At 38.3% G+C, this 22076-nt stretch overlaps 1 protein-coding gene across 5 annotated transcripts in view; it reads left to right on the top strand.

The window, feature by feature from the left end:
• LOC131993618 (neurexin-1a-like) overlaps positions 1–22076 on the top strand; it is a 265891-nt gene that overhangs the window by 21092 nt on the left and 222723 nt on the right. For 3 of the 5 annotated variants that reach the window (XM_059359602.1, XM_059359601.1, XM_059359607.1), the window contains 2 exons: positions 105–134; positions 1379–1426. In XM_059359602.1, the coding sequence (XP_059215585.1) occupies positions 105–134; positions 1379–1426 (78 nt within the window). The remainder of the gene's footprint in view (positions 1–104; positions 135–1378; positions 1427–22076) is intronic. The other 2 variants (XM_059359604.1, XM_059359603.1) reach the window with 1 other exon arrangement.

Below are 22076 nucleotides of genomic sequence, written 5' to 3'. Positions count from 1 at the left end.
TCCTCTCAGACATCTACTCTGAAAAGAGATGCCTGCGTGTCGGTGTCACACAGCTTCCCATGATCCCTTGTTCTCTGCTGACTGTGCTCTTGTTTTCCTTTAAGGTCTGGCACACCTGATGATGGGCGACCAAGGTATGAGCTCTGTTCCTCTTTCCCATCATTCCTCCATCGTCCCTGTTGCTCCCATTGGCCTCTGACGTTTGTGTGTGTGTTTGTGTGTATGTGTGTGTGTGTGTGTGTGTCTGCGCGTATGTGCATATAACTTCGGCTTGAAGCTTCATATATGGGCTGTCATTTCACTTATTTTGTATGACCTAGTTGCTTTTCATTCTCCCAGTGAATTTTTTTCTCTCCATATGACCCCTTTTTCAAGCTCATTTGGCTTTCTACTCCCCACTCTGCTGGGTAGCCGTGTCATTTCTCTCCATATTTTCTCTCTGTTTAATTATTCACATCTACTGTACAATTCTGATGTTTTATGATGATGTGGTTCAAGTAAAAGGGGCATTAACATTATTAGAAAATAATGCATGGTGGTGGGAAATAGCTTACTGAATTTTTAAGCTAATCCTCATCTGTCATGCATGTTGCGAGTGTCTGCGCAGACGATCTGTCCATCCTGTCTCCATCTATCCATTTTTCTGTGGCTACTGCATATCATGCAGCAGAACAGGGATGTGAAGTGTTGTTCTTCTCTTTCTACTTTACTTTGATAGTCCCCTTTTGCAGTCACACATTCCCCTCTCCTCTATTTGCACATATATGTAGCCATCAAGCCTCTTTCTCCTGTCGTCTGTCCTTTTTTCCGACTTGACCTCGACACTTATCGGTGTCTCCTCTCCTTTTGTTCTCCCTTTTTGTCTGGACTCTGCTTTCTTCATGGAACATTTCATCAAATCTCATAGGTAAAAGTAAAGGTACAACCCTTTTAATTCTCTGAATTCATGAAACTATGACAGCAGTGTTTGTGGCGTTATATACGTATCATTAAGTATATAAAGTCATTGGCATTTTAAAAAAAAAACCCAATTGCTTTCTCGACTATTAATGAAAGCTCTCCAAGGTAGGTGCCGCTTTCGCTTTGCATTCACACGTTTAAGCTGTGACACATGCTTCTTTTCTGCTTGATGCATGAGTATCATAAATGAGACTCACATGGGCATATGAACACAATAGTTGCTGTCCTAGTTCCAGTACACCACCTCCACCACCACCACCACCACCCAGGGGTAACTACACTTTTTTTGGGGGTTTGGGTTTTGCGGGTGAGGCTTGATCATAGTGTTGTGGGCCTCCCATCCTGGCTGTGATCCTCACCTCTTCTCCCTGTGGGGTAAGTGGACTTCTGATCTTTGCCATTTGACTCTCCTCCTCAGGGCAGAGAGGGGAAGTTTGGCTACTAAGGTCCCTACTGAGCATTCAAGGTAAAACTTTGATTCTTTTAAGTTAGCTACTCAAGTAAAGCCACATTTAGCAAGTCATCATTAGCTTACTTGAAATGTGGGACACTTGAATGTCAGTGTGTGTGATTTACTAATTGGAGAATCCTGTGTAATGACAATGAAAATGTAAAATGTAGTGATCAGCACTGTGACGTTCAAGTGTTTCACGTGAATCCTGAACATTTTCCTTCATTTGCTTGCTGTTGTTGTTGCTTTGACACTCACTATGTTATTAGTTTTAGTTTCGCAAATTCTTTTAAGCAGTTTTTCTACTTATTTACACCAAATAGGAAATATTGTGTTATGTCAAATGCTATCTCTTATCATATACTTGTGAAGCATCTTCTGAACAGGTAAGTGGGCGTACAGTGTGAGGCTTTATTGTATGCTCTGTGAACCGGAATCATAGCTTTTTTTAATGTCAGATATCCTGCTGCTAGAAGTCAAAGCTGTGGTGATACTGTATGTACATGAATAACATTCACACACACACACACACACACACACACACTCACACACAGACAAATTAAACCATCCTCCGTTATAGAATGTAGAGATTGATTTTTCCATCTCCTAAGGTAAGTGTCATTTCCACAGTCCTTCTGGTTTCATGGTTCAGCAAGTGGATGCATTCCAGTTGGCTTCTTATTACACACATACATGACATTCATACAACAAACTAATGTTTGATTTAGGGCTACACGGTGCAGTGGTTAGCACTTTCGCCTCACAGCAAGAGGTCAGAATCCGGCCTGTGGCTCTTCTGTGTGGAGTTTGCATGTTCTCCCGTGTCAGCGTGGGTTCTCTCTGGGTCCTCTGGCTTCCTCCCACAGTCCAAAAACACACAGCTTAGGTTAAATTGGTTTTCTGTAGGCGTTAATGAGAGCGTGAATGGTTGTTGGTCTCTATGTCTCAGCCCTGCGATAGTCTGGCGACCTGTCCAGGGTGTAGCCCGCCTCTCGCCCAATGCCAGCTGGGACTGACTCCAGCCCACCGCAATCCGCGTTCTGATAATTGGTTAAGAATTATGAATGAATTAGTGGGTGGTCACAAAACTTTACATTTTTGCAAGCAACAAGTTTTGCAACATGATCTTGCACAAAAATGCGTCAAATGACCAAGATGACACAAAATGTGTTAATCAGAGGCGGGACAAAGTCAGATGTGAGTTTCAAGTCCTAAACAAGTCATGATGCACTCTTCACCAAGTATAATGCCAATTAAACAACAGAAAAAACAATATCTTGGATTTAAAAAAAAAAAAATCATGAATCATTGAATTTATTTGTTATTCTTTGTTATTCATGGTTCTGTCTTGCAAGTTGATTGGATGCGATCAGAAAATCAGAGTTGTTTGGGGGAAAATTTATAGTGTCAAGGTTGTTTAATTCGGGAAATAAAGGGAAATTAATTAATTTGTAGCACACTTTGAAGTTGTTGGTCTTTTGGGAAGGTATCAAGTATTTTTGAGTCAAAAGGCTTAAAATGATGTGCCGCCAACACTGAAACAATTTAGTTTTATGCAACAACAAAAAAATGAAGGTAAAGATAATGGTTTGGGTTAAAGTAAGTATGCAAAAATAGACTTGGGTTAAACACTTAGCTGTAACAAGACTTTGGTTTCTGTTAAACCTGGGTCCTAATTTACTTTCAATTGGCACCATGTTTGTGTTTATGGCCTGTCATTTTAACACATTACATGCCACTTAATGTACTGTTAAGAGGTTGTGGTCATTTCAAGTATTTGTGATTCTAGCTATAATAATATAACCAATGACTGTTCCATTACTCCCCTGGTAATTTTACTCTTCTAATTTAGTGAAATAGGTGACTATTAATACATCGTTGATAATGACTGGTGTTTTCAGTGTCTACTCTATGGCTTGCTTTGAAACCTACTGGTTTTTACTCCACTATAACAAACACCCAGCTTAGCTGTGGCAGAAGGGAAGCCACAGGGAGAGATTGAGAGAATGCTGATGAGGCACAAAACCGACATACGTAGCACACTGCTTCTAATTTGGGCCGTTGTTAGTTGTCCCCTGTGTCGTACAGTGTGAAACCCAGTCAGTCCAGTTATGTACTGTGCAGTCACAAACACATATCCCCATTTGAGTATTAAATCTAGGAGCGAGGACAGTGGCTGTATTCATTGTCTGTTTTAAGCTTGTGAGGATACTGTGTTATGTTAGCTCCCCCAAGGTCCTTGTGTGTCACGTTAACCACTTGTATGCTTTATCCTCCGTTTCATGGCTACTCCCTTGAGGATGGGCTAGTTCTGCGTGCTGCTTTCAGCTGGTGCACTGACACTGGATTTCTAAGACCTCGTTTCCATCCGGCTCTAGAAAGCAGGGCATACAGTAGGATAAGTCATATTACCGCTGGCACACAACTCACTGGGTATTTAATTGCTGTCATCACAATAAACTGCCATGTGCAGCTTAAGAGGAACTGCAGGCTGTGCAGGCAGGCTTACAGGTACAACTGGGCTTTTTCTAAATTAGTATACTTTTTAATGTAATTGCTTTCACTTTCTAAAGATGGAAATTGTCCCTTTTCATTATACCGTGCATAGTCCCGGGGATTTCTGTGAGGTGGGCGAGCAGATCCCTTTGCTAGTGTTTGCACACGATGTGCTACATTTTACATTTCAAACTAAATGGGTGTTTAAAATGCTCTATTGCTTTCCTTTGTGCCTTAGAGAATGCTGATACACCACTGCTTGTGTCTTCAAGTAGTTACAAGTCTCATGTCGTGCATTCCTTTTCACATGCAGTGGCCCTTTTGTTAAAGTTAGCAGGCTTATTTTTGTATCTTTGCTGCAGTTTTCTGCTGGATTTGTATGAACTGATGTAGAAACTGACTGTCAAATGAGTAAATATAACAAGTTTACAGCTATTGTAGGGACTGGTTAAAAGTAACTAGAGTACATTTCCCCAAGTACTGTACTTAAGGATAAATTTGACGTTCTTAAACTTTATTTTTATATAAATTTATACTTACATTTACTGTATTTGTCTGACAGCATTAGTTACATTTCAAATCTCAGTTCTTCATTCCCTCCTTGTCCTGTGAAACTCATGTATCTCCAGTTGTGCTGATTTCGATAAATGAATGATGAAGATTTATTTTATGTGTTGGTAAAATTCTCAGACTTCTTAAGTTAAATAAACTTTTAAAAAAAAAAACCCTCGCATCGGATCGGCTGGAAAATAAATCATTACACAGCTGAAAACGGGGCTGTTTTTCTGACACCATGAAAAGTCGACTTTTTAAAAATAAGTGCATGATGCATTGCTGCAGATTAAACTACCCAGAAGTATATAGATGAGTTAAAATTAAACCTCTACAGCAGTAAAATACAACACTCACATTACTGCAGCAATAATATTAGTCCAAATTCACAGGAAACATTTTACTACACAATTACATTTTTTTTTTAAATTTCAGATATATAATAATATTTTATACTTGCAGTGGAGTATTTACAAAGTGAGGTATTAATAATTTTTCTCGTAAAGGATCTGAAAACTTCTTCCATCTTTGATTGTTAACAGAATGTGCATATTCATCATCTTCTCACACATAAAAATCCACTGTGGTTTGTGGTTTTAACAGTAAAAAATTCATACAGTTGACATGTACAGAACAAAGATTTGTATGTGGGTGTGCATGTTTGTGGTAAACGTATTTCTTTCATGTTTCACGGGGGAAAAAACAGACCACATGAGACAAAAACAATGCCAGCATCACGGGTTGAGTAGTGGTATATACAGTATTGGCATTAGTACAGTGCATACAGTATGAATCATTAAATCGCATGCAATATAGATACAGATCTTTATGCAGTAGCTAGATTCTAATGTTAGTGTCCCATCTGGTCCAGGGCATGTTGTCTTAACCCTGAAGAAAGAGCATCTTGTAAGGAGCCGTGCATATGTTTGCATTATGGCCCCGCACAGTAATGGATTGTAAATTGGGATTCAGCACCGCTCAGTGAGTAAGTGCTGTAGGAGTATGTTTAGGCCAGTGAAAGACATTGAAAAAGCCTCACTTGACATATGTGGGTTTTTCAAGCACCACTGGTTTACTTCAACACAAGCTCAGTAAGATGCTTTAGAGTCCAATATTATGCAAAATCTGCATAACTGCAAAGGTCGTAATAGACCAACATTTAGAGGGCTCCACCACTGGATGATAGAACTTGTGCACTTAAAAAGAATAGCAACACTGACAGGCTACGGTATTTGAATATTTTGAGTTGTGCACAAAGTAATCTGTAACCTTTTATTCTGCTGTGCAGCTCTTCTGTCGGAGCTTCAGTGACTTTATTCTCTGTAACTTGTTTGTTGATTATCATGGCTGGGACGTTCCTTCAGTCAGTTGTTGCCAAAGGAATTAAGTTCTACGTCTCGAATGTCGGTCACTTTGTCATTTTACAGCCATCAAACAAAAAAATCATGGAATTTAAAATGGTCAGAGTAACTTAAAAAACATGTGTTGTAATCCTTAAAAACATTCCAATGAAGTCCTTTATTGGCTTTTTTTTCTTTTCTTGGTATTTTTGCTTAATGTGGCACAGCAGTACATGTTGGTTGCATGTAGGCTTGTGTGGGGGTTGGGTTTCATGTCCCTGTTTGATTTACATTTTACAATTTTATAGCAATTTGTGGTTGTCAGTGAGTTGTGGTTGTGAGATGACAGGTGAAATGACAGATGTCAGGGGACTGCAACATACTTATACACATGTGACACGGTACATGTCAGTCAGAAATAACGACTATTACGACAAGCAGTGGAAAGATTTGTCACAATATTCTTAAAACAGCCTTAGCTTACAGGTGTGTGTGCTTGTGTGTGCATAGTGATGATGGTGAAAAAAGCGCAGTGAGGCGGGGTTAAATCTATACCTTTAGTTTGCATTAGAATCCCCTTTGAAATCTCACAGCTTTATATCTGTTTATGTTTGTTTTTTGGGAGAGTGTTTACATTTTGTTCTAGAAAAGAAACGGTCTTACTTTGTATTTTAGAATGATAGCAGGAGCCAGAGAGCAACCCATTTGAAGCACCCGGCACCTTTTGTAATGAAAACGCAACAAGTTCTTTTAGATGATGCACAATGGCATGTCAGAGTGCAACTCGTCAAGACTTTCCGCCTTCTTTATCTGACAGCTAACACAATGGCATGTGGTGTGCGTTGAATCAACAACAGATGTTGCCTTTTTAGCTTCACATCAAACCTGGAAGAGCGTCAGTGGAATACTTTCAGCTCCATTGAATCCCTCAGGATTGTAATTTCTCTGCCTGTACCCTAGATATTAAACATATCTGTGGTCGCAGTCATTTCTTTTTCAAATAAATACTAACCTGTGAGGTAGATATATGATTTGAATTTTTTTAAAGGCTGAGTGTGGCACTGACTGCTCATTTCTTACAGTCTTGATTTGCACTTGTTCTGGAGGGCACACTCAGAGATAATAACACCTTACAGGGAGTGGTCATCTGGACTCTCATTATGTAAAATGTCAGTGGAAATGCTGATCAAGAAGCTGACTCAGAATTTTCAACAAAAACTAAATTGGGTTTCTATCTAGGTCTTGGCATATGGCTAACATCATCACCATCTGGTCTGAAAACTCCAAAGTTCAGAGCCTGATTTAATCTCATGTTGCATATAAATCAGCAGCTCTCAATCAGATAGGATTGTGAAAGTATAATATGCAAAACACAGTGCTATTGATAGGATAGGAGCTAACTTTTTCCCTCAGGAGATTTACTGTTGTGAAGATAAACCTGTATAAAATATATCCTATATACAGCCTGTCTGCTCCAGCAGGCTGAGCTTTCAAAACATGAGTGAAGTCAAATCCTAGTGCTTCCAGAAAGACGTGGAGCCGCCCATATATTTATGTGTTTGCTTGAAATTTCTGTCATACTCAAACAGCTCTTTAAGAGAACCTCACTAAGGAGGGAAAATGTTTACCGTGGCATTAACCTGCAACTGTCACAGTTTTGCTCAGTTCCGGGTTTTAGGTGTCACTTTTTTTCACATCTTGGGTAAGATTTCTGCTTAGAATTCCTCAACAAGTGTTTTAGCGGATCTTTATTTTGGCTTAAGTAGATATTCCTGTTGACAGATCTACATTTCAAAGCTCAAAAGGGGCTTTAAATAATATAATAATATAATAAAAATAGGAATAATTAAACAAATGCTGGTCTACAGTTTTATCTGCATTAACATCCAATACATTTAACTGTTTCTACATTTGAAAATAATCGGTAGATATAAAAAGAATCAATAAAGTGGCTGCACATATACAGTATATGTACTGCGAACAACGGAAATCTGTCCAACCAAAAATCTGTCAAATCTAATTTAACACAAAATATTACTCATGTTCCTTCATAATGGTAGTGCGAAAAAACATGACGAATGCTGGAGTGAGGGGGAAAGTGTGAGGAAGAAGTGTTGTCATAGTTATTATACTAAAATATGGATCTGGTTGAACAGTCAGGTGGGGCTCACATAGTCGTCTTTGATTAGTGATGCACAAATATGATACATTGCTGTTGTTATATGATACATTTTTTGAATAACCTAAACCCTAAACCTAAACCTAAATGTAGCCACTTGGTTATTTGCAGATATAACCTCAAAACATTATGCATTTAAGAGTGATTACTATCACTTCGGCATCTGACAAGTTTCAAATGAGGCCAGGGTGGTAAATCACACCCTAAAACATCATCTATATATCATCTATTTTACTGTAAATGGAACCATCCTTTACACAATTGACATTGTGCTGTATTGAATAATTGATTAAGACCATAAACTCATCAGGAAAATGTTTACTAAGGTAATAAATTAAGTGAGAAATAGGCTTGTTTTCTGAATTCTTTTTGCAGCGAGTGGAGTCACCCCCTGCTGGCCATTAGAAAGAATGCAGGTTTAAGGCTCAGACCTGGAGGTTGCCTCTTGATTCTGCCCTAATCATTAGCTGATTGAGTGAGCCACCCAGAGAGCACGCTAAGAGGCACGGATCAAACACACCCAGGGTGCTATGTGACCAACAGATGCATGCTGGGTGCTGCTAATATGCCGATGGTTGATTTTCCAGTGGTGGCTTGCTCAAGAACGTGTACCTTCAGTAGGGTATGTAAGGCTGTCCTGCCATTTGAAACAGTAATACTCCAATCCAAAAAGTTGGGATGCAGTGAAAAAAGTAATAAAACTGATTCCAAAAACAGAATTGTAAATATATATAGTCATTCTGAAATGTATGTATTCTGGTTTTATGTACTTTTTACGCTGCATGTACTTTTTTTTTTTTTTTTTTACACTACTTACACTACTAGTTTTTTTTGTAATCAGGGTTGTATCATAAAACTGCTTGTGATTGCAGAGCCTAATTTAGCTCAGATTGTTTTAAATTTGAGGGGTGCAGTAAGACCGAGTGGCCAAGTGGACTGATTATATTATTCATTGAGAATAAAAATGCAGAGAAGTTGAATGTAGAGCAGATTGTGGAGGACTTCACGCTGCACAAGACTCACGTAAGTCATTCAGTGTTGTTGAGAACGGAAAGTAGAACAAATGAAACTCACTGATTGTTGAAACCCTCAGAGGTGGACAACAACAACCATGTCACCCAAAAGTGAAGTGTTGAGCGTGTGCACTATACTGTGTGTAAAAATCGCTTTTGCTCTAATGTATGTATTTGTGGGCTGTAGCTGTTGAGTTTATGCCGTCTTTACATCTCTGTGTAGGCAGCCTGATGCTTCATGCTGCTGTTAAAGTGGCAGGTTATTGAATTTATGTAGCCTAATAATGATTGTTGCCCCGGCTGCGATGCCCATGGCTCTTTTGATTTATTGTTAGTCATTTTTGTAGTTATCATCTGAGTTTTGCCCTCTTTTCTGGGCAATTCTTGTGAGGCTGTTATGATGGAAAGGCTTATTATATAAGGCTTATTTATTATGAATAATCAGTTGTATTTACAGGCTGATTATAGGTTGCCTTTAATTAAATAGGTCTTCATACAGTAGTATTTTTGCATTCTTTCCATTTCTGCTGCTGTAATTTCTTAAAACTGTATGGCCAACATGATTTTCAAGTACATCTGTATAGATTTTGAATGCAGCCAGCGTGATAAGGGACTGGTTCCCTTGTTTTCTCATTGAGCGCAATGGACACAAGTTGTTCAAACAAACATTATTAAATTAAAGATTTCATGTACACTGAATACTTCCCGTTTCTAGCTTACTTAATATAGCAATTTGCCTCTTTTATGCTCTGACTACCGAGCTTACCTGTTCCATATACCACCCCAGGGCCATCAGTGTTTGTTACAAACAAGGTAATTGTACTTGATGGGTCACAGAGGCAGTTTTCACAGAGATGGGGAAACCGACTCCTATGCAGTGCAGAGAAAAAAGGCCTGTAATTGCCTGGAGTGAGATTTGTGTATCTTGACATGGCAGATTGGCAAGACTGCACTAAAGCTCCACAGATTAGTACATTACCACAGATTCTGCTCCTGAGGGGGAGGCAGGAAGACACACAGAAAGAGTGAAGGACTTAAAGCAGACAGAGAGAGGCATTTAAAGAATGAGCACAAGGAAATGGGCAGAGAAAGGGAAAGGGGGGAACTATGGGGAAAGAATAAGTGTGATAAAGTGGGATTATAAAGCAGAGCCATGTGATTATAACAGACACAGAGTGAATATAGTAATGACGGAAAGAAGAAAAACACTCTGATGTTGGATGAGAGTATTTTCTTTTTGAAGAAAATTAGGTTTGTTTGTTTCGAACAAACATTTATTTTCATACATCAGACCTGCCTGCCTGGCTTTCTGATAGACATGTTTTGCCTCTTTGTGCCAGTCTCAGCCTCATCGGCAGCATCCTGAATCAGATAAGCAGTAGCGTGCCTTCACTCCTCTCAACTGTCATAACAGACAGCTTTTCTGAGGTTGGAGGCAGGTTTCAACAGCGTTCCTGTCTTCTCGTGTACATCATCAATGATAACAAAATCCACAACATCACACTTTGGATTAATAGTTATCCAAAGAATATTTATTATAAAAGATGACAAGCGTATATATTTTTCCCAAGCTAAGGAAAGGGCGACGGAGAATGTAGAATAAAAAGGTTGGATCAATATCAACAAGGCTCATCTGGCTCCCCAGGTAGAGTGGAAGGAGATCTGCTCCAGATCAATATTGCCGGTCGATGCCAGTGAGAGACTGCAGTGATGAAAAACTCTATTTCTTGGCCCGCAGAAGGGAGTGGATGAATCTTAGCAGAAAATAGATAAAAAGGAGATACCCATGCTTCAGCTGTAGACTGTGAAATGCATCCTTTGCATGTCGCTTTGTTTAGTTGTAGTTGAGCTTTTAGATCATGGATTATGGCCATTTTTACCGGCCTCCAGTCAAGAAATGCTGCCAGGTGTTGTTATGATGTGCAGTATAAGGTAATCATATTTATCCTCTCAGTGTGTATCATGAAAGGAGATAAAGGAAAAATGTGCACAATACATGTTTACAGAGTGACGTATAGTACTGTAGTGCTGCTTTGTGTGGGTGATTTATGTGAGCAAGCCAGTGGCTTAGCTGCCTTCAAAGAGATTGTTATTTCCACCATCTTTAATGGTCCATTCATCTTCTCCCATTATACTGTAAGTCTTCAGCGTGTTACTTTCCAGACATGGTGGAGAAAAGGGATGCAGTGTGACTAATTTATATGGAATCACTCACACTGCAAGACACACTCATTTGTCCTTCCCATGACTGTTTTCATGGTGGCATTATAGTGTTTACGGCTAAATATGGAGAGATGAATGTGTTTGAGGGTTTTTTAATAAACTATGGTGTTTACACATGCAGTTTCTATCCACAAATTAATATAGTTCAACATACATGTCAATTTAAATTATATGATTTATCTTCGATGCATGTAGTGTGGTGCTAGTTAAAATTCCAGTTTTGCAGCCAATTCATTATAGATTTCCAAGAGAAGCATTTTTCACTTTAAGCAGATCAGTATCTGATCAGACAATATTTAGGTCAGTTTAAATGCACATAAATACTAGGTCCATTTGGGGTTTGGATGAGAGTTTCCACACACAATGTAACCAAATCCACACCCATTAGATGATTTATGCAAGAATTTAAAAAAAAAACAAGACTAAACATACGTTTCTATAGCACCTTTTATACAAGAAATTGAGCACAAATTGCTTTACAATAAGGAAATAAATAAACTAACTCAGTAATTAGAGTTCACATAAAAAGAGAGAAAAAAAAATCCATATTTAGTATAGTATAATTAAATAAAAATAAAAAACAAACAAAAAAACACATTTGATAATAATAATAAAATTAGGAAAAATAAATTGGATTTAATTGTAGATATAAAATTAGATACCATGATAATTAAAAAATAAAACATTATTATTAAAAGCATTTGCCAATATTTTTGGCATCAGTGAGAGATCAGAGATTTTAATTGTTAAGATGAAAGAAAAAGGCATTCATATGCAAAGGAGTTTTAAATCTTAAATGTTACACATCAAGATAGAAATATATGGATGCCTGACTTTTGTTTAGGTCAGATCATATTTTTATTAGAAAATTTGACCGCATGATGCTTTTATGATCACCATAAGTGACTTTTACATATCGTCATGTAAAATGTAATAATGAACCATGCATTTGTTACTCATATCGACACTTACTTCTCCCCATAATTTTAAGTAGGAAATACAAATAGAACAAATCCACCTTTTCCTAATCTCAGTTGTTGACTTTAATAAACAAATATAATACATTAAACTATGATTAGGACCTGAGAGTTCTTGCACCTTTTGATACAACATTCTGTGAATATTTTCATCCGACCCCAAAAGTGGATGCCTTTTCAATGATGCATGGCGAGGAAATGGCAAGGCTCCCTGTGGGAAATTGAATAGTCCATTTCCAATCGAGTGTGCCCTGGAAAATCCATGGGGGTCAGTGGCAATTTGTCTCAGGAGGTCTGCACTGAGAGTCATTACGCTCAAGACCAACATGTCCCGAGGGACACAACCATTCTTAAAGGAAGACTTGTATTCCCTTTTTATAAATATATATATATATATATATATATAAAATATTTCCCTTCTTGCAAATAAGTATGTTTTTTTCCTCCCATCCAAACGGATTGTTGCGTAACAGCATAATAACCGGCACAATATAAAACTTTCCTCTATCATTGTGCAGCAGCATCTCATTAACCTCTATTTTTGAATAGCTCATCTTTGTTTAACAAATTGCTCATGTCCCTTGTTTAATTATAAGCATAGTAGCATATCTACTCCACTTGGAAGACTAATTTTGTTGTTGCTACGATTAAAGGTGTCATGAATTTTGATGGACAAAAATGTGCTGCTATCAATCTTCAGCATTTATTCGTGAAATGTGAGCAAATGTTTCATGATATGAAAAGCTAAGATCGCTTTCTTATTCGCTGCCAAATTACTTTTTTTTTTTTTTAAATTAATTTTTAATGAATAAAATGAAGGAAAAAAACAGTCACAAGTGAATGAGAGATCCAAGCTTTGTGTCGAGTCATAAGCCCTCCTCCTTTATTAGTGTGCCTATTTCTTCTCCTCGTCTTAACTGCTGTTTTTTTCACTTTGGATGCAGGAGAATTGGCCGCTCTGTGATATTCATTTGCCCTCCCCTATCATTTCTTGCCTTGGCTTTTTCCACTCCGCTCCTTGGATTCAAATCACCTGTGTGTTGCCCACACATCCTTAGAGAAAGAGAACAAGCTGATGAAAGACAGTGGGAGATTGCATGACCCCACTTGATCCATAGCTGCTGTATCAATAGGTTTCTAGTCATCAGTGTGCTCTTGTTTTTTGGCTGGTGGATGATGTGCACCTTTCATTGTTGTGCGAGGAAGTTCAGAAGTGCATTATGAGCAGTTCCATTACTAATTAAAATATCACACTGCAAACTTTGACTAATTAAGTTAGAAATTACAGCAGGAGTGTCTTGTTAGTATAGTGAGCACTTATATTAAATATATATTACAGTATAAACAGCTTCATGAGATAAAACTGTGAGTTTATCATTCACATCTCTTGTCTCTTGTGGCAGTCACACCTCTCATGAATTATAGATGAAACTAATTATTTCATTTGTTGTTATTCCCTATAGTGCGTTAGTGATTTATCATTTATCTTCCTCGTCTTTATCACTGTAACAGGTGTGTTTGTCAATAATATCTCTCACTACAATTAAGCTACTTGAAGAATGATAATCTCACAAAGGAATGAATGTGTCACTCCGTTCACTATGTGTAACTGTCAAGTGCGGATGCTGTGAAAAACGTTTAAAAAAAAGGCCCCAGAATGCATCATATTCAGAATTCAGATTGGGTTTAAAAAAAGAAGTTTTTAGGCAACATCCTAACTTTTTGGGAATCAGGGTTGTCAGTTTCATAGTGTGTCAAACTCAGCCGGAGTCAATTAAAAAATTCTGACAGTGTCACTCTATCATTGTTAAGATTCTTCTGCATTGCATAACCCTGATTTATTCAAACTTGATGCAGAAAAAAAGCATTTTGAAAATTGTCTGCTTGTCTGTCTTGCGGACAGACCTGACAGCATGAATTCAAACGTCGCATCGACATCATGATGTGGTTATTTCAACAAACTTTTGAGCCATTTATTTTAATTAAATCACATCAAAATTAGTTTATATTTCGTCTGTAGCCGTGTTAAAGCAGCATTCATCCATCCTGGATAAGTCGGTGAAATTCACCAAGCTGTGTGCACCTCCAGTTTTGAGACATTTTTGTGTCTTCCAGTACAGGAACAATACAGTATTATTGGTTATTTTGACATGATTTTGAGGAAAATTGTTGTTTCAGTTACACCATGCATGAGTGACACAAATTAAACACAAATGATCCCAATAATGGTGCAGCGGTCAATGCGAAAATTTGCTATACAACTGGTGTGAACACACAATGAGAATCATACTCACAGAATCAGCCTTTGACCAGCTTTTCTGTGTTCAAGAAAATGTCTGAAAATAAATAATAAAACGATTCTAATACATCTACAAAAAAAGACAGCAAGAGAATTTAATTGTGATGTTTGTGCAGAATCTTATTTTGCTGCTTTAAAAAGGAGAAAACAGGAGATTTCATACTTTATATAGTGCTTAATCAAGCCTGTGCTGCCTGTGGGGAATGACATAATGAACTGTAAATATATTGCTATCAGATGGCCCTGCTGAGGCCATAATTCCCCGTCCCTGAGCGCAGGTGAAGGTCACGCGGGAGTTGTCAAAATGTCCATGTTCCCATGAACGCGCTACCACAGCAAGGCTCCAAAGAATTAAAGTGGCTGTCTGAGTCAAGCCAACCTGGATCATTAATTTTCATTTTTGTTCACAGTCAGCCGTTATTTATCCTTGGGTTTTATCATTTTGAGCTGCTGGGATTGGGCCAGATTTTCCTATAAAGCAGTGAGTGCATCATTTGATAAAATGGCAGCACAGTTAGACTTTACATCCTGACAAATTAAACAGAATTTGTGAATTAAATCAACCTACTGAGATTAGTAAGGGATTTGCAAAGCTAATCATGAAATGTCATTATTCTAGGCAACAGTTCAACGTCTGATGGACTGGTTTGGTGTGACATATCCTTCATTTGATGTGAGAGCAGCAGATTGCACACTGATATTTGACATATTTGTTCTATTAGGGGAGAAATCATCCCTTCGCTCTGCTGGAAAAGGCTTTTTGGCAGGAAATGTGCAGTGCCAGCACCTATTGGTTTCTTTAAAGAACTCCAACAATACTAGCGAGCAGTTTTTTGATTAAAGTTACAGTAGGCAAGATTTCACATAAATAAAAGAGATTTTATCTGGCGTAATCACAAAGTGGGGGTATGTCAGAAGGGCACCCTATCCACCGTAATTGAGATCACACACATTTTTTCTATCTGCTGAAATTAAATTCTGGTGTTGAGAATGGTCACTTCACCTGCAGGAAATTAAAAATCAGAGCTGGATACAAAGTTGTCTCCAAATAGTGGCGAGGGAGTGCTCTGTTCAGAAAATCTCTCTTTCATATCCTGGGTCTGTCTCTCTGATACCTGGGTGTTATGGTTAGGATTTGTACCTCCGCCTGTTAGACGGGGACAGTTGAGGTGGGCTCAAGTTTTTGAAAACAGTAATTTAACTGGATATAAGTTGAGCTTTATATCAAACAAGTTAAGACATATCTTGTAAATCTAGTGATCTTGGAAGTCTAGTATGAATAATATTTTGTCCTGCTTTTCTGCTACTGGAAAATCATGACAATAAACTATTTTTGAGCAATAAACTTTTTGATGTGATTACCAAACTTAACATAAACTAATTTTATGAAATGACACACCATGCCACCGCAGTTAGAGATGAATACTGCTGTTCCAGTTTATTAGACAAATGGTCATTTGCACTTTTATTCTACAGGTTTATATAGAACCTAGTGAAGTTTAAATAAATTGAATATTTAGTTAAGACTGGTTCTAAATTAGCTTCCTGTAAATGTGATATGGTGATGGAACATTCTTTATTTCATTTATGTTTTTATATTTATATGATTAAATATGATTTTTTTTGTCTACAACACTGATGCAATTTCTGCACATTTTCAGGATATTAAGATAAAAGCTGTATTTTACTGGCAGCGAAGCCTCTCAAAGAAAGTGTAAAAATCTTTCCACTTTCTCGATGGTGTAAAATGTGAAATTATAATGGGTCAACATGAATTATTTGTCAAGCTAGAGGTTTTAATAACAGCCTGACACACTGAACATTTAATCTGCAGATCTCTGAGGCTTACACCATATGCAAAACTTATTGAAAATTAAAAATTATTAGGTTAACTACAGTTAGAAAGTTGTAAAATCGTGTATCACACTGCAATACAGATTATTAATTTACGCTTCTACGTTTTTATGGTTTTATGGCTGCATAGTCGCAGAGTACGGGATGGCAGACTTTATTGTTTCTTGCAAAAAGATATTTGTATGAACTTGTCAGTATTGTGGTTCTAAGGAAACATTATATGGACCGTTTAACGGTGCCGGAGCTGCATTTGCTGTGTAATTTAGAGGCAGTGTCAGTGACTAAAATAGGCCTGCAGATAAGAGCTGAGGATGCCTTGCACATCATTAAGTGTGAAATATAACAACACGCCCCTGAGCTGCCTACTGTTCCCCTGGAGAGACGACAGCTAGATAGGGCTCTGCACAATTATGGCTGAGAGAGCCACGGACCTACCTACCTCACGTTGCTTCATTTTAAAGCTGTTCAGATGGAGAGTATTGCAGTGCACCACTACATGCAGCGCCTGATAACAAAGGTGCAAAATCCTTTGAATGCTGTTTTGTTCTCTGGTCCAGTGATAAAGCTTGATGCAGTTCGGATTGAGTTTCTTTCACTCCTGAAATTCTCCTTGTACATGTATTGCAATGCATGAGCCTAGAGTGTACCTAGAGGCAGATTATCAGTGAAATTATTTCACACCACTCCGAGCACTCCCTGGAAAGGGAAAAAGAAAACATTATATTATCTATGAAGATACGGCTGTGGAAAATTGAAAATTGAAGTATACTTTCTCTAAAAGGCAGGATGTTGCCGTCCTCCGCCTCGTCTTCCCTTTTTATTCTGTCGTTTGCATGAAAAGCCCGACTACTTTCTTCTGTGTAACTGCGTGCTTATTTTAGAGGTACAGTATGTTTTTGCTGGAAATATTGGCAGGGGAGTGTGATTGTCATTCAGTCAGCTTTTAAATATAATCAAATACCACTTCAGTGAGTCATTTCATTACACGTTTTGGAACAGCAGAGTAATTAGCGGCAATATAACACAACAGCCACTGCAACAGATCCAATCAAAAAACACCAACTTTAATTTATTATGCATTATGGGGAGCTTCAGTGCTCCCTCTCATTATACATGTAACTCATCTGCACATGCCATTTTGCACACAGAATCACAGATACTCTGTGCAGCTTCACAGTGAATAGGCAATGAATCATATACATTGCAGAGAGAAAAAAACTGAATGCTATGTTGACATTGGTGTTTTCCAATATTTCCAATATCCCTCCCACTGCAATACCCTGGGGATCCAGAGATGAGTTAAAAAAAAAAAAAAACTCTCTTAACATTGTGGTTTTTTAGACTGCTGACAAGCTGTTCTCTGGCTATTAAATCCATTTCTCACTGTCAGTGGAGCTGGAGCAGCTTAGATTTGAATGAGGAGATGCTGGTGCTCCTGCTGCTGTGGGACCTATATATACACTGAGGGCGATGGAGTCCATACTGTGCATTGTGTCACAACTAATGTTCAGTCGGATAATTGAAGAACTGGGGTTGTTGGGGAATGTAATAAGAATATATATTGACATTTAGTATTATTACCTATCACTGATGGGTTTAAAAGTTTACTTACACTGTGTGCATTAAACTACACTACTGCAGTAAAGGACCAGTGTGTAGGATTAAGGGGGATCTATTAGCAAAAAGGGAATATTGTTATAATAATAATGTGTGTTTTTAATTGTGTTTTCTACAGCAGCCCAGAACAAATAAACCAAACTCTGACTCTACAGAGAGCCCTTCACCTTTTTATGTTTTCTGCAGGCCACCCAAGGTTCTCCTACATGCTTGGAAAGGGAGGGGTGAGGAAAGGGGTATTCACTTGGTTGCCATCTTCAATCTCACTGCGAGATGCCACTAAATCCCACATATTAGTAATTTGAAACTGCTTTTCTAGCAACTTGAAATGGGTTCTGTTCTGGTTCCCGCACTTGATTTTGAACCGTTCAGAGTATTTCCACCAAAATCGAATTGGTTCGGATCCCAAAACGTTTGTTCCTTGAACCAAAAAAATCGTCTTGCATGTGATAGTCTTCTACGTCTTCTTAGCATTAGAAGAGGTAGGTCTTAGCGATTTTCAAAGACAGAGCGGGATTCTGCTGACCGAATCAAGTTAGGTAACTAATTCCACCACCTCGGGACCGCACGGGAGAGATTTCCTGCCTTTCAGTGACTGAAGGACTAGTTGTAATTTGACATCTTCAATCTCACTGCGAGATGCCACTAAATCCTACATATTAGTCATTTAAAACTGCCTTTCAACCAACTTGAAATTGGTTGTTTTCTGGTTTTCTGTTCTGAACCGTTGAGAGTATTTCCACCAAAAACAAATTGGTTCGGAGTCCGAAACGTTTGTTCCTTGAACAAAAAAATAGTCGGTCTTGCATGTGATAGTCTTCTAAGTCTTCTTATCACTAGTAGTTGGTTCTTTTTTGGATTAAAAACAAATATATGTAATAACACAACAACAGCTTGCAGGTAATCAATTGATCTGCCATATTGCTGCTTCTATTTAGGTCTGTTCTGTATTGTGCATTAATGACGCATCCTTGATCAAAATGGTTCAGCTCAAAACTGGTGGAAAAGGTTTGTTTGATAGCACCAAGGTTCCAGGAATACTGAATGGACTCGGTTAAAGAACCAGAGCTAATTTGGTAGAAAAGGGGAATGAGTATCACATAAATGAATAACAAATGGAGAGAGAGAGATGAGAGAGAAGGAGGGGATATGGTGAAAGAGAGCGTATTAGGTGAGTAGATGGTCTTGGAAGAGGTAGGTCTTAAAGTGATTTTTAAAGACAGAGCGGGATTCTGCTGACCGAATCAAGTAAGGTAACTAATTCCACCACCAAGGGACCACACGGGAGAGATTTCCTGCCTCGCAGTGACTGAAGGACTAGTTGTAATTTGCAGATCATAGTGAACAAGAAGGCTCATAATCCTGATTTAGATACTTTACATAAGACCGCTCTATAGGCAAGCATTAGTGACTTGAACTTAATATGAGCAGCGACAGAAAGCCAATAGAAAGTAATGAAAAGTAAAGTTGCATGAGCTGTTTTTGGCTAATTGAAGAGCAGGTGTTCGGCCACATTTTGGACCATCTGGGTGTAGACATTTTGAACATGAGAGTGAATTGGTCATCAATGGCAATGCCCAGATTTATGCAGAAGGACTAAAAGTACTTGGTTAAGATTGTTGTTACTGTTTTTCAGGGTAAAAAGAAACCATTGAAACTTCAGTCTCTTCTTCAAAGGCTTTATCTCATTGGTGGACAGAGTTTGCTCAGATGCAATGGAGATGGACTTTTTGGTACTTCTCTTGCATGCTGGTTTAAAGGTGAAGCATGGACAACATTCTTGATCTTGGAAATGGTAGTTTGACTGTACAATTATGACTTATTGTACACTTATTTAAAGTGCTTTTAACCATGAAACACTTCCGAAGAAGCACATTTTATAAAACCCTTACATACTGTCATTATTTCGCATATTATCACAAGAGTCCCTTTAAATAACTGACAAATGCTGACATTTTTCTTTAAGAAGGGTTCCCGACTTGGCATGTATCACTCCATATAATGTACACATCCAGTACAAACTTTCTAGGATGTAGCAACATAATTACATGAACACAAATGCCTCAGTTCGGGATTGATAAGAGGAGAAGAGAGCTGACAAAGGATTTCTGGTATCAAACTGATTGTTGTGAACTTTATCTTGGGTCTTATTTGAGAAACAAATGGCCCTGTCATCAAGAACACACCATCTATAATTCTTTGTCCTTTTTTTTCCATAAACAGTTATTCCGCCTATGCCGGCCTTGGTGCCAGAAGATAAATAAGGGGAATTAATTTGTGTCAGGATGACAGCAAAGCAGTGCTCTGTTTGGCAGGAAAAACAGAGCAGAGAGTGTTATTAATGACCAGACGTGTGGACTGCAAGGACCACAGTCGCTCAGAAGGAGGTCAGAAGAGAGAGAGAGGCGAGCCAGGGGGGAGGGGGGTGCTCGGAGGACGGGGAACAGGGTGCTAATGCAGGAATAAAGGGAATATTTGGTAAAGTGGAAGATCAACTGAGGAAACTAGTCTTTAGGATGTTAGAACACCCACCACTCCTCGGTGTTTGTCCTAGTTTGTAGTGTCACCAGCTTTGCACCAGCCCTCGCTGTGTGATGGTGTATTATAGATAATGGGCACCTCACTACTGACTGGAGAGCTGTGTATTGTGTCGAGGCAGCAGTCACGTCTGTGAAGCTGTGACCCGACCACCTAAAGAGAGGACACAACTGCTTTCAATTGTTACCTCTGTAGCCTTGGACAGACCACCAATTTTCAGAATACGGAGCCTCTTTAAACCCTGAGTGTACGTGTGTGAGTGTTCAATATCAGCCCGTGGGTTCTAAATGGCCGTGGTTTGAAACATCAATTGGCAATTAGATTTCATCACTGCTCTGTGTTATTCATCACTGCTCATTTGAATGGATTAACAATTTAGGACTTTGTTTTCTCTTTTGTTTCAAAGGCTCTGAGAACTTCTTTTCCCTGTCAACTTTTTTTTTCATTTTCTTTTCTAGTTTTGGTTAATCCATATTCGACGTTTCAAATTTTTCACAATTTTGAAGTTGGCGAGCCTCTTTTTGTAGCTGTATTTTCATCTTCGCTCTTTAATCAATACTACCAATTTTGTCCCTTTTCTTTCTACTCATAGCTGTTGTTCTTGTCACATAGTTATGACATTTAATAATATGTTGTGCTTCCAACAATTAGCAACCACCAAGGCTTAAAAATGAGGCCCTGTAGTTATGAAGTGAAAAACAAAACTGCAGTTCCTCAAATGGCCACTTGAGTTTGGCTTATAAAGCAAGCCAATCTCCAGAGACCCCTGTGTTAAATTACCCATCCTTACAGCCAGCCTGTTCTCCCTATATATAATAAAAGTTAACCTTTTTCATTTAATTTACATTGTTTATGTGAGTGACGTTTATGAACATAACTTGCGGCAGTCACATGACCCTTGTAACTACTTTACTTCCGGCATTTACATACATTTATTTACTGTTTAAACTCTTTTATAACGCCTTACCAGAAGTGTTAAACCACTGACCTTAAACCTAAGGTCAGTGGTTTTACAACATAAATCCACAGAAACTGCAGCCTTTTTACAACTGCGAACCATATATGTGCGCTATTTTTAAGAATGCGCTGTTGTAACGCCTTGGTACATAAAACAGTTTTGGTCCTTATAGCCAATTTTATAGCTCATGACAACTGTATGGGGGTGGATTTTTATGTAACGCAAATGTTTTAATTATATTAAGACTCAAAGTTATGCAAAATTAAGGGCGTCATTTTGAGTGACAGGTAGGTGACGTACCAGTTGGCTTGTTTTTTCAGCAATCGGGCCGTGGCCCATGTTTCACCTCCTTATGCATTAATGGATTAGCCTAGGAGGAGTCAGGCACTGCCAAGATGGCGACAGGTGGAGCCACCCACATTAACCCTCATTTGGCTTCAGAAACCTATGAGTGATGTCATGAAGATTACATATCTTATGCAATCTATGGTGTTTCATAGAGTTATTCTTTTGAATCTGTCTCACATTCATAGATGGTACTGTGTCAGTGCTCGTGTTTTGGTGTTATTTACCTTGTAACATTGCTCTAGTTTATGCCAGACATTTTATAACTTGCAAG

The sequence above is a fragment of the Centropristis striata genome, chromosome 20 (genome assembly GCF_030273125.1).
Source record: "Centropristis striata isolate RG_2023a ecotype Rhode Island chromosome 20, C.striata_1.0, whole genome shotgun sequence".
In the NCBI taxonomy this organism is placed as follows: domain Eukaryota; kingdom Metazoa; phylum Chordata; class Actinopteri; order Perciformes; family Serranidae; genus Centropristis; species Centropristis striata.
The sequence above is the reverse complement of the archived record's forward strand: the minus strand, read 5'-3'. Positions and strand labels throughout refer to the sequence as shown.